This window comes from Siniperca chuatsi, linkage group LG6 (assembly GCF_020085105.1).
Source record: "Siniperca chuatsi isolate FFG_IHB_CAS linkage group LG6, ASM2008510v1, whole genome shotgun sequence".
Classification (NCBI taxonomy): domain Eukaryota; kingdom Metazoa; phylum Chordata; class Actinopteri; order Centrarchiformes; family Sinipercidae; genus Siniperca; species Siniperca chuatsi.
Genome location: NC_058047.1, coordinates 8,106,499 through 8,131,584, shown reverse-complemented (window position 1 = coordinate 8,131,584; position 25,086 = coordinate 8,106,499). Strand labels below are relative to the sequence as shown.

At 39.4% G+C, this 25,086-nt stretch overlaps 1 protein-coding gene across 2 annotated transcripts; it reads right to left on the bottom strand.

Annotated features, from left to right (window-relative positions):
• Positions 1 to 12,843: 12,843 nt before the first annotated feature.
• Positions 12,844 to 23,841, bottom strand: atg4c (autophagy related 4C, cysteine peptidase). 2 transcript variants are annotated; one of them, XM_044200083.1, is made up of 11 exons: positions 23,654 to 23,841; positions 23,348 to 23,468; positions 22,649 to 22,732; positions 21,768 to 21,998; positions 19,477 to 19,816; positions 18,584 to 18,654; positions 17,313 to 17,515; positions 16,951 to 17,029; positions 16,098 to 16,174; positions 15,488 to 15,607; positions 12,844 to 15,030 (listed from the first exon to the last, which is right to left on the bottom strand). In XM_044200083.1, exons 2-11 carry the CDS (start codon positions 23,421 to 23,423, stop codon positions 14,863 to 14,865), a joined length of 1,449 nt encoding a protein of 482 aa, XP_044056018.1. In that variant the 5' UTR covers positions 23,424 to 23,468; positions 23,654 to 23,841; the 3' UTR covers positions 12,844 to 14,862. The 2 variants fall into 2 exon arrangements, with proteins under 2 accessions (XP_044056018.1, XP_044056019.1); XM_044200084.1 differs by having other exon boundaries at positions 23,348 to 23,460.
• Positions 23,842 to 25,086: the final 1,245 nt, after the last annotated feature.

Below are 25,086 nucleotides of genomic sequence, written 5' to 3'. Positions count from 1 at the left end.
ATCAGCTCTGAGTCCTACCCCAGTCTTTCAAAGGCAATGCTTTTGTAAAATAAGCCCAGCCTCTGTATGACAGGGAGCTGGCTAGCCAGAGAGTCGGGCCTTGTATTGCAGCTGATTCTGAGGCTCGTCAGTGATGGTGTTGGTGGATGGATGTGCTGTGGTGTTGAGCAAGAGGGGTAAACTGTATTGATCCTGATCTAGTCTCATTTTTGTAAGCAGACGGCATTTCCCTCTGTGTTTGGGTACCTTTTTGATGGCCCCTGACAGCCTCTGCTGAATGCTGTCAGAGACTATTTGACAGGCTGGACAAGGGTGGGAGGAGGGGGGAAACAGGGAGGAGAACGAGGAATGGAGGGAGGCAAAAGGAGGAGGAAGGTAGCTGTTCAGCTCAGTGCCTGCTGGTGACAATTGCCTCAGCCTTGGAATCAATTCCCTCTGTTTACAGACCATTTCACAGCCCTTTACCTGTAACATCACTTGTGTCAGTCCCATTAATACCCTCAGATATATAATGGTTGAATTAGCATAATCGCTAAAGCAAGGCCCTGGACTGTGAACACATAGCAAATGTCAACATGTTCTCTTCACTAAGCCAATTAGAAGCCATTAACAGACCTGCTTGGCTGCAAACACCATCAAAGTTAAAGACAATTCCAAACAGCATCCCTCCAACCCCCTTTTTCACAGTGGTAATAGATGGGCCATAGAAACTGAAATGTTAGTAAACAGTAGGCCATCTTAGACTTCTGCTGGTTTATCTTCAGTCCACCAGTGTATTCAGCCTTAGAGGTAAATTGCTGCAACTGTATTAACTCTATCTACCTGAGTCTACCTGGTAGTATTGTCTTGTGGTGATGGTTCTCAACATCTGGTTTACAACAGCTTAATACAAAGTGATGCAACCCTTGTGATGAGTGAACAGTATAATATTTTTGATTGACAGTTTTCACAGTGTTTTTTGGAAGAAGCTATATTCATTTAATTTACTTGTATGAAGGCAAAACATCACTTCAAAGATTATAGATAAAATAATATTTTCATATTAAAATCATAACACACGGTGTGGTAAAGACAAAAAGGTAGGCAGGCATTTGCAGATCATTGATTCCAACATGTGCTTAGCAAAACTTAATGAATTCATATGCATATTTAGAGTTGGCCTATTAACTTTTTTTTCAATTAACTGATTCAAACGATTTACTCAATTGCACAGAGTCTTTAGACAGCTGGTAATCTTGCATATGCTAGCAAATTAGTGATGAGATAATGAACACAGTTTTAAGATAAACACCAGAAAGGTATAATATTACATAACAAAAATGCATCTAAATGCAGTTATCTGACAATTCCCACTAAAGAATTCTGAAGGTATTTTTGAATTTGAGTGATGCATGAGTGAAATAAACTGGTTTACAACTACACAACACACAACAGACGTTGCTGTTAAATTTGAGCAGTGTGGTTATACTTTATACACTTTATACTGTATCTTGAGCATTTAGCTCTTGGCCATCATATAAAAACTGAAAGACAATAGTGCTAGTGTTAAATAAAGGCCTTGAAAGTATTGTCACAAAACTGCAGAGGCAAGCAAGGCCAAGAGTCAACTGTTCAGGACTACATATCATCCTATTTGGCCTTCATGAACAGTTAGCAATGTACTAGCCAGATTAAAGTTCTCCTGCTCATGAAAAGCTCTCAAGATGTCAGCAGAATCCGTGAGTTTATCAACATTATACGAAGGGCTGTTCTTGCACTTAAATTGTTACATCAGTCATACTGACTGCATCCCAAATTTATCAGTTTGCTTAAATCATTTAGGATGATATAAAAACTGTAAAAATAAGTGTGATTGCACAAGTTTATTTCTGGCATGTTGCTTTGTGGAATTCTAGGTGTGTAGCTGCTGGAGTTTGCCAGTCCCTGTAAAGATTGCCATGATTTAAAAATAAAGTATGTTGAGCTTTTGATTATTAACATCACGACCACACATAAAATAACTTGTACTTTTACAATCTGCAGAAGATGCTAAAAAAATCAGCTTTCATGTGGTGTTGCCAGTGTGTGCTTATAATCTTAAACTGAATTGGACAATGGTGCTAGGATAATTGCAGTCTGAAAGGAATAAACACACATGCTTAAGTTAAATAATGTCTTTAGATTGAATTGGAAACTCTTTATCACCAAGGTCCAGTATATTAGGCAAATATTGGACCAATATTGTTGTCAAGAAAAATAAAGCAGACGAATATTGTTGCCAAGCATCCACAACAAAATACTGTAGATCAGAGCAGTGTGTTTCACTGTTTTTAGCATCTGTTTTAAAAGCCTGATGAATGAACATGATTTTCTGCACTTACCCAATAAATGGTATGAGCAAAAATGGGACAAACACTACTTCAGTCAACTGTTTGCATACTTTGGACTCCACACAAGCACAAATAACAAGAAGGAAACAGGCACACATTTCACAACCTCCATACCCACATGTACTTATGATTACTATGAATAAGAAGACAAAGCACACATTACAACAGTATATTGTGGCCAGTCCAGAAAACATAAGCTGTCGGGCCATTCAACTTATAAAGTAGTCAATCCAATAGGCTTGTTCCACAATTTAATATTTGTTTTGTCCTACTACAATCATATTATTGTTCCCCCAAATGTTCTAAAGTTTCAGTTTTTTTTTTGTTTCTCTGTAACTACTTTATAATACTGCTTAATTATTCAGTAATGTTGAATTAAAAAGTAAGATCACCATAATTAATTTACAAGTCCCTCATAAATATCTATATTATTATAATCCATAATTTTTTTAGAAGTCTCCCAGAATTGTAACATAATTACACTGTTATTTGTGGACTATAATATCCAAAAATTACCATATTTTGCAGTCTGCTTTGATATAGAATCAAGAGTTCTATAAAATTGGTTCAATTTCATTTGTATAAGTTCTTTGCTTTAAACTATTTGTATGGACATTCTTGTGTAGAGCCATCTCAAAGAGAAGCTTTTCCCCCCAGAAAAAAATATTAGTACCTGACACACATAGAAAAATCACTTTTACTCATAAATGGGATTACATTGACTACATTTATACATTACCTTGGATTCCGGGCTGAAATGGTATAAATAGCCAGTGTGTATGCCCTCTCAAAGAGGTTTTTTCCCATGTTGACTCATAACAAATTGGTCACTGCCTGGCAGGCTGGTTACCAACAGGCCTCACCTCACGTCTGCATCAGGATGCAGCCCACTGTCTGCTGCCCCGCTCAGCTCAGCTCAGTTCAGCTCTCCGACCAGCCCGCGATGATAAGTCACCCAGCCAGCCAGTATTGATTGGGGGTCCTCGAGGCTTATACAAAGCCAAGGAGGGAGGTGACTGATTGTGTTTTACAGAGAACATTATCACTCCACTTAACGCAGGAGGGCCGACAGAATTTCCTCGCCCAAGAAATGGAGACGACCACCCGGGCTGGGAGTATATGACTTGACTCACTGAAGCGCTAAGTCCAATTTGAAAGCCAAATTGTGAGGCTTAGAACAAAGGGGAAAAAAGAGAAATGGTTACAGTTTGTCTGGTGATTTTTCTCCCTTTAGCGCTGACCAGTCCATATAATACTACCCTTTCTATTTGCTGCATTTTCTATAAATTCATAAAAGCACTGAAACAAATTGCCATCTTCTGTACGTGCTCTGCATGCTCTCACTTTAAAGCCCACACAGAGGGAAACTCCAGCGCTATAACCTCAGGTTTCATCTCATTTTTCCTCCTCATATTTGGTTCTTTATTGCGTCAGGTGGATATGGTAGGATAGCCCTGGATGACTTTGTCAAAGGTAGGCTACAGAGAACAAGGTACTGTCATGCACTATTCCTTATGGGAATTTAAATAACTTTTTATCTTAGCCTATTTTTTTTACAAAGAGGATTTGTGCCAGAGAACAGGTCTTGGTATGATTTTTATCAACTCTGCTTGCAGATTAAATGTGGATCAGGGTGAGAGCTGCTCCCACTGAATGCCATAATGCACAATAGAAGATGATTGCGACTGATAAAAAACTGCTTCAAGATGATAGTGCTGTTGAGTCTCGAACCCTTTCCTCAGCTTTGTCCTTCTCTAACTCTCTATATCTCCTCCCCTTTCTTCTCCTCTCCCCATCTTGATCATTTTCTGCCTAAATAAAGCTTGCACTCTCCCCGAGTAATCAGGCAAGAGTATCAGGATCTAATAGACTCACACAAGCTCCCTTATCAGCCAGGTGCAATCTGAGGCTGCTGCTGCTTAACAAGGAATTAAACATTTTTCCATGCTGCTGCCAGCACTTTAATTGATTGATGCTAAAAGTTTGGAAAATAAAAGCCTAGTGCGTCAAGCGCGGCACTGCTTTCCAGGCCCTGCCGGACCCCACAGAGAGAGGAGCCCTGGATTAGAAGTGGCAGCTCACATTTTCAGCATCAGCCGGCCCTGTCATCTCGGCCCAGCCAGGATGTGTGAGTATGTGTGAGTGTGTGTGTGGCATGTGTGTCTGCCACTTCACATGGAGAGCAGCGGCTGAAAGACACATGTACTCGAAATAAGGGAATCAATAGAACACTTAATGAACAATTAGGAGAACAGCTGTAGGCCTGTCAGACACCCATCTGTACACAAATCTGCTCTGAGACAAGGAGAGCGAGAGTGAGGCCTAACTACAGCACTGAGGCTATCGCTTCAGGACATGTGCAACCCCCCCTTTAGCCGTTCTACATCCATTTACATCCCACTCCCTCCCTCACCTCCACGCTGTGAGAGCCAGGCCCAATTTAGCCACACAGACCTCCATCTCCTTCCATCCCTCACCTCACATTAGCAGGAGAAGCCGCTAAAGATATGGAAATGGCACAAGACATCCTTCAGGCTTATGTCAGGGGAGGGTGGATCGATAAATTTGACAATCCATGGCATTTAATTAAAATGGCTGCCGGAAGCTAGGCAGTTTGTTTTTCTGTGTGGGACCCGGCCGGCGTTTATTGCTCAAATGAATACATAAGTGTATTCATAAGCACCCCGTACATTAAATCCACCTCACTCTTTGAGATGGGTTGGGGGGCCTTTCAACTTTCAACGCTGAGCGAGCACCCGGACAGATGAAATTAATATCTCCACCGCTCCCCCCAGTGATTTTTTAACGTATTCTTGATGCATAAAGAGATATCCTCCTCAACGAGGGCACTGACAAATGAACGGCGACCACAGTCAGCTCTCCTGATTTGCCTGTCTGTGACAGTGGTGACCTTATGTGCCAGTCAGGACGAAAAATAGTCAACAGTAAACGTACACTGACATAGGTGTTGGATAGATAGGTTCAGCCTTCGTCTGGGCGTCTGACATTTTTACGTGTAGATCAGCAGGCTATGACTGACAGCTATTATGGTTAACTAAGCACAAGGATCTGAGAACAGTACAGGAGGATGGGCAAAGTCTGATAATTGACCTTGTACAGCCTCTCCGTCGTTCTTTATTAAAACTTCATTTAAAGAAGAACAACCCTGGGTGGCTGCTGCTGACGACTCTTTATCTCTCGCTCCCTCAGCAGCCATAATGGATTACATAGGAATCCATTATGCATTCCACACAAGAAAGAAGTAGGGCCCAAGACCTGCTTAAAAATATATTTTTAGTACTGAAAATTAATGTGTTCACACAAGCCACTGAATCATTTTAAATGTTCTTTTTTAGTATATTAGGTATATGTGTTGAAAAGACCTATATTTCAATGAGGCTGTGGGCCCAGCAGTGAGAGAGTAATGGGTGCACTAATTTATTCATGATTTTAGCTGTGTCGTTATCTGTGTTTTTTCTTGTGGTTGTTATTGTATTATTTAATAGTGTATACTGTGTGCACTGAAATCCACGTCTGTTGTTGTGGAACACCACTTTCACACACTACACTTACTGAGTGTAAATGACAACATGGAGGAAATAATCTGCATGTGTGCTCCTTTCAAACACAGACACAGTTGTCAGGCTAAACACACACCCACTTTGCACTCCATTGCAACTACCATACCCTACAGACTATATTTAGGTCAAGATCCTTACAGTTTGTGTCACATAGACTATAGTTCATAGATCCATTTTAAACCTGGTACCTGCTTATATCTGCTGAATCACTGCTGATTGTTTGCATTTTTTTTTGCCTCTGTTTGATAGTAACAGTGTAGATACACATACAACATGGAAAGCAAGAGAAGGGTGCGACATGCAGCAAGGGTCCCAAGTCAAAATCAAATGGGGGACTAGTGGTGGGCAATATGGCCCTAAAATAATATCATGATATTTCTGGGTGTTTCTGCGATAACGATATTCTTGACGATAAGACAAAAATCCTGAAAAATATAAATATAAATATATATATATTTGTCTATTGAAAATATTATATTAAAATATTATATATATATAATATTTGAAATAATACATTACCCTAATTCTAGTCACCCAAAAAACACAACTCGCATTTTGGACTTTTTTACCCATAAATCCGTTTTCACAGTAACTTGGTGAGCCGCTTTTGGAGGAGGCTTGTTAATGTTAATGATGTAGCCAATCGACACGATCGAAACCAACTTGGTACGGAATGACATCGACACCAACAGGTGCACTTACAAGCTTTTACTAAATAACAGCATAAGTAGGAGACTCTCCCTCTCTCTCTCTCTGTGTGTTTCTCTGAAGAGCATGTGCGATTGTCAGTAGACCCCACGGGAGGGGTAGAGCCAGGGGAGATTGTTCACTAGTTAATCGATCACGGATGGCGCCGTTAATATACCTGGGCGGCCCGACCAGGTAAAGTCTATGTGTGGGAAACACTGCTTGATCTTTTCTAACCAAACCACTTCCACTACTGAGGTAGCTCCGCTTTCTGGAACCAACTCCTCGGTTGCAATGTTACTTTCGCTTTCAGCCGTAGTTTGTTGTTGCTGTGCATAACAGTACGACGTCATTACATCAACAAGTCGGAATGTTGCCATTATCACGATATGATTTTTTAAAAATCATATTAAAAATTATTTATTTTTATGAACGATATGATATGGCACACCCATACGGGGGACACTGCAGTTATAAGGTATGCATCGCAACCACTAGGCCAACAGGACACCCCCAATGTGTGAACATTCTTTACAGTCAACACCAGCCAGCTTGAGAGCAAAAACACTGGAATTAAAAAGACTAAGCTACCTCATTGTAAATGAAAAAGCTATGGCTGGTGTAATGCCATTTCAATATTTATTATGACCTATACATTATAACCTACAATTTCAGAAAGTTGCCTGAAGATAGTAGAGCTCAATAGACGTTTTCATAGCAGATATTTTACCATGTCATAGCAAGAAAAGCACAGCTCTAATTAATAACATTATTAGTGGCCACATTAAAGTTACTCTAGGTGTTCCAGTTCCTGGGCCTTGCTATTATGCATACTAGCTAGTTGTTATGGCTTACTAATACACTTAAAAGGAACAGATCCATCATCAATGTTATTAGCTCCAACTGTGCTTTTCTTGCTGTAACAAAAGTCAAAATGCCTGCTGTGAAAAAGTTCTATTGGGGTGTCAGTTAAAGTATCTGGTCAATCCAAAAAATGGCACAGTGAAATTCATTCCTGCATCTTTGCAAAATAGGTTGTGCTAACAGTTTAGTGACATAATGAGAACCACAAAGCAGTTAATTCAAGGGAATGTATTTCTACCATTCAATCTTGTTTCACAACTGAGTGCAAACCGTGCCGCATTTGTTTTGTGGAGCAGTTCATACTCAAACAGAGGCAGGTTACGTGATATTGAATGCTGTGACACAGTTAATATGATAGTTCCAGCCTTTTGGACTCTCCAGTTCTGTCCATTCCCTTGAAGATTAGCACGAGGGTGGTCAAGAGGGTTTGCAATTTGTCACAGTGAAAATGTACGTGTAAAAGTTTGCAAATTGAACTCTACATGAAAGCACAGCTTGAATTTACTTTGTCTCTGCACTCCACTGATTGTGGAACAGACTGCAGTTTGACTTTTGCTCTTATAAAAGTTGGTCTGACAGGGCCCTAACAGTATTGTGAGATTCATTAGTAGCTAAGCTTATATACAAGGTGTGTCCAATGATTGACTAAGCCTTTAATTCCCGCTCCCTATATGCAACTTTTTGGCATCGACTATTAGCACATGAACTAGGGCTGCAGATTATTCAATAATGAAAATAATTAACTATTTTCAAGATTAAACATCAGAAAATAGTGAAAAATGTCCATCACAATTTCCCAAAGCCCATGTTGGAATTGCTTATTTTGTATCACCAACAGTCTAAAACCCAGATATATTCAGTTTATTATCAAAGAAGACTAAGAAAGCCTGCAAATATTCATATTTGTGAAACTAGAACTAGTAAATCTTGGAAATTTTGCCTAAAATTATTCTATTATTCAACAATTAATTGATTATAATAAAATCGTTGCCAACAACTTCTGTTGATCGACTAAGTGATTACTCGACTAATCGTTTCAGTTCCAATATGAACACTTTGTTGTGCAATGTCATCATCCTGACATTTCTGCCTCTCTCTCTCTCTCTCTCTCTCTCTCTCTCTCTCACTCATACACACTCTCTCATATGCGCACTCAGCAGACTGCAGCTTTAATATTTTCCTTGGACAATGGTCCACTCATTGTCCACTCAAGAGTTTCAAAATACAGAATGATTATCAGGTGTATAATTTTTTACAATTCTAATTTCTGGGGTATTAAAAGGTTAGATTGCACCATTAGGTTGACTGTGAGCACAGGTGCTGATTAAGTTGATTCACTGAGGCAATTACAGCCAGATCCCCTTTAATTACTGTGGGTTTTATTGCAACTGCGTGATAATGGTGCACAGGGCCTGCAGGAGTTTTAGATGGAGATGAGATTGCAAAGTATCACACACAGACACAAATCTACAGGATGGTGGAGATCTTTCTCACACACACACACACACACACACACACACACACACACACACACACACACACACACACACACACACATACACATACACACTCATTCAAAATCACACACATACTCACTGTGTCATGAGGCAGAGGGGAATACTAACTGGACAAAACTTACACATGCCACAGCATTGCAGAGACTGAGGCTAGTTACAATCCAAAAGAGTCAGGTAGAGCTAAGACTTATGGTGTGTGTGTGTGGTGGATGATACACACTCCTAAATTCATAGCATGTCCTGCCACACACATTTACACACACAGACAGGCTGACACCCTCCTAACCTCCATCCTCCCATTCACACATACACGCATCACACTTGCCACCCTGCTCAACATAGGCATGCAATAAGAAACAGGTCGACAGCTACACAGCAGGCAATATTCCCTGCCTTCAGCCTCGGTGCGTGTTTCGGATGCATCTGGTTAGTAAAAGCTGACAAAGGGCCGGCCATGCCTCAGAGGACAGCAGAATGAGGAATTTCGGCGTTCCTCCACATCACCCCTGAGATGCAGCAAACACACACACACGCACACACTATCACAGCCCGTGATGTGCTCCTAAGATTCCCTGTCACCAGGAATGGAAATTGAAAGCGGCACACACATCCGTTATCTAAATGTTAACTCCAGTGCCCTTTTTGTTGTCACAGCCGGACGAGGTTAGCCAACACAAGGTGAGAAACTTTGCTTTGGGCCTCTGCCATGGTACACGCCTCTCAGTAGGAAGAGAGGAAGACTCTGATGCAAACTAATCACAGTGAAAAGCAAATTAAGCCCCCTCTTATGAGTTTTGCATTATTATTAGCTGCATAAGTAAAGTAATAAGGAATTTTCACACTGATCTATAACGCCACACAGTACTTTTATTAGTTTTTTTGGTACCTCTCCATATTAAATCTAAATGAAAAAGAATGAAATAATGATGAAGCAATAAAATGTTTTTTTGCTAAAGTCCCCACTGACCTTATCCTAAAGGCAAGATTATCATTTTTATTCATATAATGGTTGTTTACACCAACACTACTCTTTAGGCTCTTTGACTTCAAGGAATGATGTCAAAATTAATTGGAATTGATTGACTGAACTAAAAAGATGCTCTTATCAGACCTAAAGTTATCTCCTCCTCTGTGACAACAAGTTCTAAAGTTGCTCTTTCGGAGTAGCTTTCCATCTTCTAGTAAAGTTGTTAGTTTAGGACCAGGGTCGTTTCATATTCAAATGTTTGATTTCTAAACCATAATGATTAAAACCAGTGAAACTCATTCAACTCGTTTTTCTGTGCATAGGTACTAAAGTCCAACCATCCATTCATTTTCTGAACCACGTATCCCATTCAGGGTCCCAGTGAGCTGGAGCCACAAACTGCAAGTGACCGACACTCCAGCAAATGAATGATGAGTTAAATCTGGGCAATATGTTTGAAATAATTAACACAATACTATTACGAATGCTTTTCCAATAATGATATGCAAAATCACATATAAAGTAATCAAATTGAAATGAAGGACTGTGACTCACTGCAAACTTTTCACTTTTTGATAGCTTTAAAAATAATTATTTTGCAAAACAATAAAGTAATATAAGCAAGTATATACGCACAATATGAATCTAGTGAACATCAATAAATAATAAATTGTTGCTAAATCCTGTGATGAGTCTATGGTTCATCAAAAGATCACATACTCCTTGTTGCTGTATTTCTTTTGGAAAAGGGTATGAACATTTCAACATACAAACATTTATGCACTGGTGATTCTTACAAATGATACATTACAAGAAAAGCAGTTTTAATTAGGCTGAAAATATTATAAAAGTTTCTCCTGTTCGATTCCTGCAGTGAAAAAAGTTGAGGAACCTTTGACCTAATGTGTACTGTAGGTCATGTTCACGTGGTGGAGCACCCTTAAAGCTCATTGCCTGTGTGGTGCTAATTAATCACAGCATCATGACATCTGTCTGGCTTCAACCCAGAAGAGATGTGCGAGGCATGCAATGCCTCAGCATTTCTCCAGGAGCTCCTGTGAACAGGATGGATGGGGGATGAGTTGGTAGAAGGAGACGGGTGGAGACAAGTGGACAGTTGCGTGGACAGACTTTAGACTCTGAATGCAGTCTGATGCAGCGCAGGCGGTATTTACGCTCTGACGGCTGCGGGATCCGGGAGCCGGATATATTTAGCCTCCTAGAGATATCACGCCGAGATGAGATTTCAAAGTGAAGTACCTGTTTGAAGATGCATGGCATTCCACAAGGGTGGGCAAGGGCTACTGGGTATAAATCTAGCACCCCTGCACCTGGTGTGAAGACAGGGAGGGAGTGTGACACCTAAGATTTAGAATGACTTACACACAAGCTGTACATGTGTAAACTACACACTCATCCATATAAATTTACACACTACCTATGAATGGAGAAGAACGGACACTTCACTTTTTCCACACAGCATCACACACACATTTATGCTTACACATACACAGAGTGTGCATATTATATTTTTCCCTGTGTTTTTCCCTTTTTGTTGAATCTAATTCTCCTGGATGTTCTTAGTGTCATCCATCATGGTCTGATCTTGGCTGGAGGAGATCCTGAAAACCACGGGGTTAGAGGGAATAGAAACAGCATTTTGTGGTGCATCACAGTCATCTTCTTGAGTACAGCTAAATGACATAAATTTGATCATATTAATAAAAGAGAATTGTTTTATACGTTGACATTGTGTGCATGCGACTCTTAAGACAGTACTGAGAATATGTGTAGCTTCCATAGGCCTGGAAGGGAGGTAACACATTAAGAAGTAACTTCTTGCATTATATGTCGATACCATTAATTTCACAGTAAAATGATTATGATTAATCTTGTATTACATGCACTCATGTTAAGGGATCTGCATTATTCTTGTTTTTAGTTATAGCCAAAAGTTTCATTTTGAAGACATGTTTTCTTTGAAGTTGTTGACAAAATAACTCAAAATGTCTCATTACATCCTATTTTATTTTAAGGATAACATCTAAGAACTCAACCTAAATGCCAGCTTATCTTGGTGTCAAGATTCACCCAGCTGCTCTCAGATCACAACTTTGGTTTGTGGTTTAAGTATCAAAGGTCTCCTTGTCCCAGTGAAGGCTGTAGGACTAGACCTAATCAGAGGTTTATTCCAAACACAGGTATGATCTTAGGATATTAGAAGGCCTTACTTGATCCTCTTCCCTGTCGATCTCTCTAAGGGCTGCATGCCACAAGCAATTTCTTCCTGCAGATGACACCAAAATAAAATATTTATTGGGTGTCTTTGAGTCACAACCCCCCACCCCCCCTTCCATCCATCTGTGGAGCAGAGGAATGACTCTCATGGACTCCCTCTTTGTGAGGAATTTACTTGGCTGCAGATGAGATTTTCAGGAATCTGCAATGTCAATGACACTTTAGGCAGCTGTGTTAAATAGGAGGGCATGGTATATGTGTCTGTCTGTGTGTGTGTGTGTGTGTGTATGTGTGTGAACGGCTTGCTTTGTAAAACCACCACTGGCTGCATTTCCCCTGAGACAGTGACTCATTAATCAAATATTCATGCATCCCCTGTAAATACATGGAGAACACAGTCAACCCTCAAAGCGCTGTGTGCCCCCCAGCACAAATGCTCTTTCATGTTTCTGACAAAAATCCCCAAATGTCCCATCCCCTCCCTCATGTCCAATCAACCCTTCCTCTTCTTTTCCATCTTCCTTTGCTCCTGCGTACTTGATGTTCCCGCTCTATCCATACAGCTGGTTGGCTGTCCACAAAAAACAAAACATGGACGAACACACAGATCAGACAGGGGATCTTAATGATGCCTTTATGTGTTTTGTCATTACTTCTCCATGGTAGAGAAGAGAACAGATGTGGGATTCTTCTTTCATTCTGTCCATCCATCCTCACCCTTGCCCTGGCTCCCTCACAGAAAGGACAGTTCCCTCCTTTAAAAAGCAAGGCTCATCATAATACAAGAATTTGTATTGTACAGGAAAACAGTCCGGCATAGCTCAAACTAAGGGGGCAACACACAGATTATCCATGGTAACAGAGCTTTGCACACAAGGATATTTTCGTTTCCTCCACAGAGGAACACAATTGCCACCAGTGTCACTGGGTCACATTTTTTCCAGTCCCTGGTTAATGGGCTGTAGAGATGGTTAGCACGTACGATTAGTTTTAATCTACTACATTTGACTGGGAGAGAAAGGTATTGAATACATTTCAACACACCACTGAGGTTTGTATTTAGCACAGAAAATGAAGCAAACAATTATTTTTTATTCTACTAGAGTTGCTTCAAATTCTTCAAGTGGACCCAATAGAAGCAAACCGATTAAGAAAGATTATTTTAACTTTATTAAACTTTTTTGCCTGGCAGTATTGTAAAATGTAAAATGTTTTTAAGTTAATTTATGCAAACAGACATGCAGGTGTTGTAATGCAGAAAAGCACATGAAAAAGATTCTGAATATTTCAGTTTTTGAAGTGATAAATCAAAGTGCATGATCAAGTTTTATAACCTGGAATGTGTTATAGCATACTTCTTCATTTATAGTTTGTAAAGGTGTAGTTAGATCGTAAGAACAGCAATAGATCATTTAGTCACTCACTGCTGAAGACAAGAATTGGGGGAGAAAAAAAATCAAAAGTAGGAAATATATTAAAAAATATAACATGAAACGTTAGAAAATCTGTATGAAAAAATACCTCTCAAAAATGCTTTGAAATAATAGGCCAAAATTGTTAATTGCCCACCGCACATACAAGAGGGTTGATGTAGCATGCCCCTCTGATTTCTTTATGTGGTGTTGATTGCTACTCCAGATAAATTCAACTACTATACTATATATAAATCAATTCCCTGAATCTGACTTAAGAGTGTTTTATGTTTTGACTGCAGCTGTTGTGTGTTAGACATATGCAGTAAATACTTTTACATCTAAAGAATTCTATTGTAAAGGGTAATTTATAAGATACGTCATGTGCTTAGTGAGATCTAGCACATGACGTTATCCCTTTGACAAACTCTCCTGTCACCACTGGTCACTTGCACTGTGATGCATAAATCAGTCAAAATTAATACCACTCAAAAACACGCTATGGCAAGCAAACAATCACATCATCACACATGTTAGAATTATAGAGAAAGTGTCCTTCAAAGCATGTGTCCCATATGCTTCTGTTGTTGAGGTGTTTCAGACAAATGAAGAATTCATCCAGTCTGATGAAATGTTTCTGGCAGAGAAGTTTGGAAAAGTTACTTTGCTCAATCTTCAGAGAGCTCTTAGCTCATATTAATTAAGGCTTTTACAATACTCCTCTTAGTCCAATGCTAACTACACTTTAGAAAACTCTGTCTAAATACTGTAAGTGTAGCCCTGTGAAAAGACTTGTGGGCCAACACTTTAGTCATAGTTACTACTGCTCTAAGACACTGTTAGCTTTGAAAGCATGTTGATATGGAAGTGTTGAACTGGACCTAGTGATCATTATAAGATAATCACTTTGAGACTTCATCAACATGACCAAATCTCCCAAAATCTGGTGTGTTGATATAGGCGCTATCAGCAGCTTGTCTCAAGTCCATAAAATGACAAATAATGGTGCAAAATAGTGAAAAAAATAGTGTTCCCCTAGATGTTCCAATTTGGCAAAAATTGCTCAGCAACAGCAAAGTTTCCAGGACGTATAAACTGATATACTGTAGTTTAAAAAAGTTCCATAACCTTCACTGTCACAACAGGCTCAGACACAAGGCTTTGGATATCAAGCAGTTTGAGTCATTAAAAGAAGAAGTTCCCTGTCAGTAGTCTTAAACAGTGCTGTCAAAGCAGCACAAAGTCCCCGGCAGTGGTGACCGTTCTCCGCGGGTCACGGATGAAGGGCCATTCTCTCTTCTCCGGGGTCAGGCCGGCCGACAGGTCGTAATCTCTGCCATGACCTTGCACGAAAGTGAACGCGGGGTATTTCTCCTTCGCTGATGGCTGCAGCACCTGGAACGACAACAGACCAGTGTTTTGGAGGAGTACTAGCGTTACACCATACTGTACATTTCATAAGTTTGCTTTGAATTTCATCACTTAACCTAACGAGGGGTATCTTCTCGCACGTTTTTCTCTCTTATGTTACCACCAGAAAAATTACAGTATATTCATTTTAATATAATTTTTATAGAGTCTTCTAAGCAGAATCATGATAGGTTTAAAACAGGGAAGACTCTGGTTTACAACATCTACCCAACATGTTGACTGGTTTGAGAAGCAAAGTAAGAACTCATATTCATGGCTAAATGGTGCCACCTAGTGGTGAACTTTTATCACACTGACCGCATATTTTCATGGCACAAAACTGAATTAATGTAGCATTATGATAATAATAATCATTGTGAAATGTTGGCAGTGGTAAAGTGATTTTTAAGGAGTCCTGTGTTAAGGCAGTACTATTCCCTACCTTAGACAGCTCTTGCCTGATTCTCTCATAGTCTTGAACACTTCTAGAGTAGAAACCTATGGTGCAGCTTGGGTCCATCTTGCTGAAAGGCATCTTCTTTGGTGAGGGGCAATGATATGACTAGACAAAAAGAGACAAAATACATCAGAAAATATTCATCAAGCTGAAGGGCCAGATAATGTACAACAACTGCAGGGCATACATACACTCCATGGCAGCATCAACAGTGAATAAGATGTATTCTGCATCATTTGATAAATGAAATCCTATTTATCTGCTGTCACAGCATCCATAAATTTACAACTCTGGTGTGCTGTCACATTGTATACCACTGAATGCAAAAGCATAAAACAAAGTTGCTATACAGTGCTGTGTGCTGATTTTTATGTATGGGTCCTGAAATATTCAGCCTCACACTACCTGCTCCGGTATTTGCCGTATTTCTCTTAAGTGGCAGCTTCACACATCTGAGCACCAAATAAATCAGCAGATACGGACTCAGTAATTGGGCCGGGGGCTGCTTTAAGATTCATACCCTTAAGTACTAACAGAAACTATTAAATTCACATTACTGGGTCCCAGTCAGCGCGTCTGTGTAATTTCACATTACCTGGAGAGGGAAATCGCTGGTGCTGACATCCACAAAAGACTGACAGTAATGAGGGTCCATGTAAATCAAGCTGTCATCTGCAAGGACAAAACAAAAGACAAGTTATTCAAAAACATCGGATTATTACAAAAACGCGCTTCTCTCCAATTTCTATGCAGAGTAGCTCAAAGTCACCCGCTTGGCCTACTGTTAGGCTTGTGCGCGTCAAATATGCCTCCCAGAAGGTTGTTGCTTTTTAATATCCACCAGGGTGGATTAAATTCTGCATAATCAGATGCGTTTGTACAAGCACATTCTTTACACCCACAAAAAAGAGGTTGTCATTTAATTTTTGTGTGAGGGAATTACTTTTACAAACACGCAATTATATTCGACCATTTGCATATGATAAATGCTGCGCTGAGCTGCGCCTTGGCAGGGAGAATGTATTGCTTGTCATTTAGACATCATCCACCACTGTATTTCAAATTGGTAAAATGTAAATGCGTAAATATTGACTACCAAGATGTACAACTGAAGGTTCCTCCTGGCTCCTGAAGGTGATGAAGAGTGGCTCACTTTGGGGCCTGGATTAAATTTAATGCATGCCTCTTATGGAAATCAATTACAGCTCACAACTTGGGAGGTTTACTTGTGATAAATGGGTGAGGCTTTGATGGGTCAGAGAGAATAAAGTAAGCCCTGCTTCACTTGCTTTCATCTCCACTCCTCTCCGTTTTCCTCATGCAAACAGGAATACATTAACTTACTTCGTCTCTTCACATAAGAAGGGTATATTATGCAAAAAAATCTGCTATTCACACCAACCTCTCTCTGTGTGTCTTTCTCTGTTTTGCATTATGCTAACACTAACCTTGAAATCCTACAAAGTAGCAGGCCTGTTTGGGCTTCCCTCCGATGATGCCTATGCAGTACTCCAGACTCAGTATGCTCTAAATGCAGAGAGAGGGACAGAAAAATACAAAGTACATCTGACTGGGAGCCTAAATACTAATTTTGTTTCCCACATAATATATTTCAATGACAGTAAAACAGATATTTTAAACTCACCATTCCCCACAGTGACCACTTCCTATTTACGGTATGATAATTACTCTTACGCACTCTACCCCTGTAAGTGCATGTGTAAAACCTTGTGATCAAACACCAAAAGATCAAATTATCTGACTAAAAGAGAGTTCTAAAAACTATCCCTGATCTACATGTATCTCTCACCTTTGCAAAGTTAAAATACTCAGGGTTTGTCCTCTCCCCTCCCAGCCGCACAGGGATGAGGATGATGACAGCTCGGCTGTCTGACTGGGTGGAGGTAGACACTGGTTGGTTATTCTGTGGGGAAGGAGGAACATCTGACCTCTCAGCAGAGGCCTGCCCTGCTCTTGGTGCCCTGTGGCTATCGATGACATCAGCACTGTACACTATGGAGGATCGATAAAACAAAGGTCATTTGTCTGTCTCCATGTCTGCCCTTTCTATCTGTCAATCTATTAGTCATTCTGTCAGTTCATCAGGCTCTCAGTCCTGTCTTTTTGTAGCCCTTCTTGGTTTTTGAAGTATAAGGGTGGCGTCTTTACGATTATGTTTTTGCCTTCTTTCTCATAATTGTCTGCAAAATGTCCAAATATATGGATATTTTATTCATATGCCAGTAAGAGTTTGTTACAGGTATCATAAATGTCCCTTAATCTTGAAATATTTCACAGTATGTCTTTGAAAATGAACAGCAAACACCTTATCTCTCTCGTTACCCAATCACGATTTATTTTTGACAAATATGCTTCTTTCTTTTGACTTGTGTGTATTTGTGGTTTAATCTATCTAGGGCTGCAAATAACAATTATTTTCATTAACGGTTAACCGGTCAGTTAATTTTACAATTAATCATTTAATTGCTTAATTTCTAATGTGTCAGAAAAGACTGTGAAATGTCCATCACAATGTCTTGGAGTCCAAGGTAATGTCTCCACATTGCTTTTTTTGTCTGACTAACTGTTCAAAACCCAAAGAGATTCAATTTATAAATAAAAGCAGCAAATCCTTATTTTCAGAAGCAGGACACAGTGGATGTTTAGCATCTTTGCTTGATAAAAGGACTTAAGAAATTAAAAATTGTTTCAGCACTAAATTCCATTATGTACAAATGGTCATGGTGTAGGGAGTGCATAAGTTCAATTCGCTCCCATTTTCCCTCTAATATCAAACTCATAACACACTAAGACACTCGCTCCAGCTATCTTCTGCTAAGGCTATTGATAAGACAAACATGAATCAAAACCCACGTTATTGGGGTTAAGAAGAGGTTGGAGTGGGACGTTATAGATTTTTGTAATGGATGTGCTTGTTGGGGAATATATACAGAGACTCCTGTCACCCTTCTAAGCAGCTCCATAGTCTCCCAGCAGCAGAGAGATGGTGGAAAAAGAAGGGTCAGTTTGGGCATTGTGCCCAGTATCCTGTTTTATCAACAGCAGGCTCATCTTTCATACCTGTGCAGTCCTGGGAGACATAAGCAGTTATACCCGCCAAGCCAGGGTCCATCGCTTCCTCGACAGCTTTCCTAAGAGAGAGACAGAGGAGAGAAAGAGAGAGGAGACAGAGAGAGTGAGGGTTATTAAAAGTTTACATGCACAACTTATGCTACTGTATATTACCATGAACTTAAAAACAGTGATATTGCCGGTTTAATAATACGTTAACTAGTGTCAGACCAGCGCATCTATTTTTACAACAGTATATTTGAGTGAGTCAGATGCTGGAAAAGTATGAGCATCTTGTCAAATAACTGCACAGTCATGGACACACACATTACTGGGTTGATAGAGAGGCTGGCAGTGATGACAATGTGGTTGCTAGTTATTTTATTTTTTTACACTTGACGCAAGGAAAAAAATATTCGAGCATTTTTTTAAATTTTATTTACCTTCATCTTTATGTAGATACTTATATGCATGCGCCAATCTTCTGGATGAAATAATGGGACATTAACATTAATAGTACTAAAATGATTCATCGATTAGTTGATCTACAGAAGATTAATTATGTCAATTTGCTTACACTGATTGATTAAGTAATTTATCAAGTAAAAATAACAAAGATTTGTTGGTTACAGCTTCTTTAATATAAAAGTTTGCTTGCTTCATTTAATACCACTGTAAAATTCAACACTTTATTTTTTTTAATTAAATTTATATACTAAATGATTGATCAAATTAATAATGTGATTGCCCAAAAACCTCATCTGTGAATTAATGGATTAACAAAAATAATTGTTATTGTTGTGCCCTAAAGAGTAATAAATCATTTTGTGTTCCAAGCCAGAAGGTGCATGTGACAAGGTTTAAAATTGTAGTTCCTCTTAAATCAAACATTTTAGACTTACTTGAGGATGTGTGCCACCACAGCAGGCCCATACCAGTCCCCTGCCTGTTTACCCATTGTCAGGCCCAAGCGAACCAGCCTGTGGAGGCCTAACTGAGCCGAGGGGCTGTCCCCAAACCAGGATACCAGAGTGCGGTGGTACATCTCTTTCAAATGTGCATCTGCCTCCTCTGCAGATCCCTGGGCCTGGGCTTGGTGCATGGGTGGTGATCCATGATCGGAGGGCCTGTGGGAACCTTGCAGAGAAGCCTCCAGAGAGGCCACTATACGCTTGGCTGCAGTGGTAGTCCATGTCTCTGTGTCTAAAGGCTGGAGCGCCAGCGCCTCCGACCAGGTCCAGTCTATGAAGCAATAAATCATGTATAAAACATTAGCTACAATCAACATTAGAGACCAAAAACAAAGTAAAGTTGCCTATGGATATACAAATGTTATTAGGCCTAAGAACTATATTTTGTAAACCACTGAGGATACAGAAGATCAATATCCTATATTTCTGTGGATACATTTTTTTATAGGATTATTTGACCTATTTCTTGGTAAAATCCTGGAACATTTATGATAGATGATGAAGGCATCAAGTAAGAAACCACGAATTAGGACAACAGAGTGTCTTATAAGTTTTAGATGAATACATAATACTAGTCCCCATTTAAGAATAGCTCAAATTTTTAGAAAAAGTGGCTGCCACTTTCTCAAAAAACACCTTTGACAAAACTCAATACTTGACAGGATAGGCTCAAAACAACTGTAACATGACAACACAGAAAATAGATAAACAATTCAGTCTTACTTGTAGTGCAAGAAAAGCCTACAGGTTTTCGAATCATGATATCAGTAATGGAAAATAATGAAAGAACCAGGTATCTATGAGGATCTCTGAACCCGATCATTCAACACATCAAAGTTCCATTTAGAGCATCACCATTGAGAAGAAAAAGTATTTCAGAACAGAAGAAATTAAAGGTTTTTGCCTAAAACAGACAGAACCTTGTGCGCCTCAGTAACAGAATAGGTGTCATTCTGTTCAATTATAAGTTTAACTGTCCCAGTATTTCACTTTAATGTGTCTTAGCCTTACAAACAGGGTGGGAGCCGAAGGCGGAGAGAAAGGGAGTGGCCCATGCTATAAAATGGGCCAGAGTAGAGTCTAAAGCATTCACAAAATGACCTTGATCCAAAAGTGAATCAAAGTCAAATTGATCAATAAATATCCTTAAGTGGCCATTAGTCATTTTATAGAGAAATATTTCATTAGTGACATATTTTACATTTGACAGAAGAACAAGATTTAAGTATTGTTTTCTAAATGACTGCATTCAACTGGCAGTCATCTCATTATGTGGACCCATAAAGATTAGGACACTTCAGAGACAATAGATCTGACAACGACAGGAGGAATTCACTCATTTTAAATGCCTTGCATCAACTAAATTAAACTTTCACTTTTAGGTTGAGAATGAGGAAACTCTCAAAAGAGATACTGAACTGAAAGGAAATAAAGAAACTTAAAACGAGACACAGCTGCAGTTCATATTAAAATTATCTACAGTATCTGACCTAATCAAAAATGACCTGTAGTCTAATTTACAGTTGCAATTTCTTTATAACTATGAAATACCACATTTTTTATGTTTGCCCACAGTCTCCAAATATCTGCCATACTGGAAGCCTCCTTTCTTGGTCAAAGGCACTTCAGCAGTGGTTGTTAAATATGAAGGTAGATATACTATTTTCCTTTTTCACATCCAAAATTTCCAGGCTAGTTGGAGGATTCAAATAAGCGACTTTCCAGCCACAGGCCCCCGTCTCTCTAACCTTTACAGCAGAGGTTCCCAACCATTTTGGTTTGTGAAACAAAGCGATGTCTGTGTGCAACTACTTGTCAGTGGTTTAATATGCCTAGAAGTCATGAGCGGTTTAACCAAAGTAATTTTCCTTTCTAAAATTGTTAAATAAATTATTTTAGAGGCCTGAAACGTAAAAACAATCTAGCATCTCACAAGAAATTTGTAAAGCCAGAAAAAATTAACCTAATTTTGTGTAGAAATATACTTTGTATTTTCTCCTATCCCATTGATCATCTCATCACCTCTCAGATTTATCTTTGGGGGTCCCGACCCCCAGGTTGGGGAACCGCTACTTTAGACTAAACAAGCTCCAGCTGTGACTTTGAACCGAGAAGAATCAGACTCCTCTTTTGGCATTATTTGTCTACACTTTTCATACATCTTGTTCGATCACTGCAAGGGTGTCACTGTAACTCAGGTGTGGTAACGTCATTCCCCTCACCTCTGCCCAAGAAGTGCAGAATAAGTGCCTGAGCCAGCATCATCTGCCCGGCTCTCAGCATGCAGCCCCAGCCGCAGTCGGAGGTCAGGGTGGAGCCAGGTAGGGGAGGGAACTCCTCCCTGTAGGTGAGCCACACTCTGGAAGAAAAATCCTTGCGGAAAGCCTCCACATTCCCCATGATGAAGTCCTCATCAGAAGTGTCATTGCAGGCTTCTGCAGGACTGTCGTCATCTGAGGCAAACAAATGACACATGATCGACACAGGATTTGCAGTTGACTTTTTTCATCTTGTGTCCTGTGGAGATGACAAATCTTCTGGCTCAAGTTAATCATGTATTATTAATTTTAAGATTCCTATTACTATTTCTGTTTTGGACCTTATGTAAAAGCTTGTGTCCCACGTCAAGTCAGATAAGTGCATAGTGGACATTTTTTTATTTTCTGGGAATATAAAAAAAAAAAACATAACGACGCAAGTAAAATATATTCCCACTCTTTAAAATATGCGCGAGAGATGCTTCCTCCTAACAGCATGCAAAGTGCTTGTCTGACAATAACTACTGAGACAATGACTTCCTATTTAATGGTCTGATTGGCTATGAGTTAATACTGGTGCTACACTGCTTTGTCATCGTCAATTGTGGTCCCTGCAATCAAATATGATCAACAGAGGAAAGTGTTTTGTAAAGTGTTTCACTTTGTGTGTTTATGTCGACACCAGAGCCTATATTGCTGTTACAGTATTATTGGATATGTATGTATGTATGTCAAGCCTTTGGATATGTATGTATGTGAATGTCATTGCAGAGAATGCAGTCAGTGTGAAAGTGTGTATTTTAATTGTAATTTTATATGTATGTGCAAATGTGTGTGCACCATACCTTCAGCCTTAAAATGGTAACATTTTCCGAGGAGAAGCACTGGGGAATTTCTACTGAATGAGGTCTTTGATTTCAGAGCCCAACCTAAGATACACAATGAAAAGACAACGTGTCACGGTTCTGTTGATGGTTGAAAAAAATAACCCTGAGATGACTGGCGCACCTACTTTATAACTCTCATTATTCAATGTTCTGGGTCGGTTCCAAGATTCCTGCCTAGTACAGTATTCTGTTTTTCTTCATGCCCTGTTACATAAAAGGCAGGGAATAACTATTGTGTTTCTAGGTAAACAGAAACATAGCAGAAACTTTAATCGTAGTGAGCTGAAAGAATACAATGTCACACACAAACCAGTGTGGACAGTATGACAAAGAACTATTTTAAGGGCTGACTCAACAGCAGTAGGTTCTTGTCTCATTGAATTCTGATGCTTGTTTTTATTTGTGCAGTCTCTTGTGTCTGCAGTACATGTCATTATTGATCTCTCTGCATTTCACATGTACAAATTCCAATTTAGGTAATAACCTAATTCACATTTGGTCACGAAAATAAGATTGTGGACTGTATTGGCACAGCAGTGATGCATGGAAAGCATTTGAAACAAAGTGGACAGAGAGGACTAAGCTTGGGTGGCTAAGGTGCGTGTGTGTGTGCGTGTGTCTGTGGGAGTGTGTACTGGCCTCAAGCAAATTACTTACTGTACTTCACATTGTGCCACGCTGACAAGAACTTTGTCTTCAATTTTTCCACCTCGTCGCTCCCTTTATTCTCCATTTGGACCAGGAGGGGATGGAACCCATTCCCACACAGCCTACAAACCTTGGTGCAAAACACACACACACACACACACACACACACACACACACGCACGCACGCACGCACGCACAGACAGACAGACAGACAGGCGCGCACACACACACACACACACAGAGAGAGAGAGAGTTGACTGTAGCAGTATCACTTCACAATCGCTAAATTAACACTCAATGGAAGCACGTCGTTACCTTAGAGCTTCTTCGATAGCGTTTTTCCACTCACGGCCACTTTGTAGCTCCGTACAAAAGTTAAAACGTCACATTGTGTTATACAGATAATTTAACACACAATAACACACAGTGTTCTCGCCCATGACTAGCTGTGAAACTTGCCCTCCAATCGCCAATGTTTACACAGAGGAAGTAAGAGTCAAGTTACGTGATCTCGCGGTGTTTACGCCGGGACCAGGAAGTGGGGGCAGGTCTCTAAAAGCTCGAATTATCAAACAATGTAGTCCGAGCGGGCGGTGTTTAAACAGTTTTCCGACCGTTCACGCTGTCTCGAATGAATACTCCGCTTCTTTGTGTTATAGTTTGTAACAAAACAAGTGCTTTTTGTTGTATAAAGGCAGGGCGACGGATAAAACGCCACAGGCGGAGCTATGCCACTGTAATCCACAGTTGTAAGTCTATCTGTGTGAATTGTGTTTCCTGTGAATTTCTGTGTTTGTCTCTGCCTATACTGTATTTTTTTGTACACAGGCCTCTATTGAAACTGAGATCCTGATATCAGTTACATCACTTAGACTACATTTTTAAATAAAGCTCAAACTAAGCATTTTTTTTTTTTTTACAAAAGCACAATAATGTGCATGCTTGTGCATTACAGATTTGTATCCTCTTGTTGGGTTTGTTAAAGTAATTACTGCACAAGGAAAATCTTTTTTTTCATTGCAGAATACAAAAGATGGAACAGGCCTGAGATAAAAGGATTAAAAAGTAAATGTAAAAACCATTGACAACAAATAAAAACATTACTGAAAGATGAATCATCAATTCTTTTTAAATCTGACAAATGCGAAAAGGAGATTTGATTTTTTTTATTACTGATTTGAGAATGGAAACAAAATCAAATAATCAGATTTGCACCTTACTGTTAACCAGTTTATATTTCTGGCATTATGTACATTTGGTTTTGCACCTTATTGATATCTTCTAAACATCTAAATGTTTATATTTAGTTTTTTTGCGCTCTATATATTTGCATTCTTTCCTACTTTGTGCTGCAACTGATACACAACAATTTCCCTCAGGATAAATAAAGTTGTATCTTATCTTACAAAAAGTATCTACACTTGGACTTTATCCTTTATATTGTGTTTATTTAGCATTTTCTAAAATTGATAAAAATGCCTTTCATATCTGGTCTTGTGTATGTCTAATCTCTCAGGTAAAATCATAAGGATTAAAATAAAAATTTCAACAACAAATTTCAATCAAAGTATGGGATTTGCTGTCTTGCAATGAATGTCCAGGGTGACCAGATTTCAAAGAGAAATAATCAGACAATAAGAATGAAAACGCATATTCCGTCTGTTTATTACATTTATAAGGGTCAAAATCTTTAAATAAAGTTGTCCAGCTGTTGAGTATCCCAGCTTTATTCCTCATAGTACAGTGCG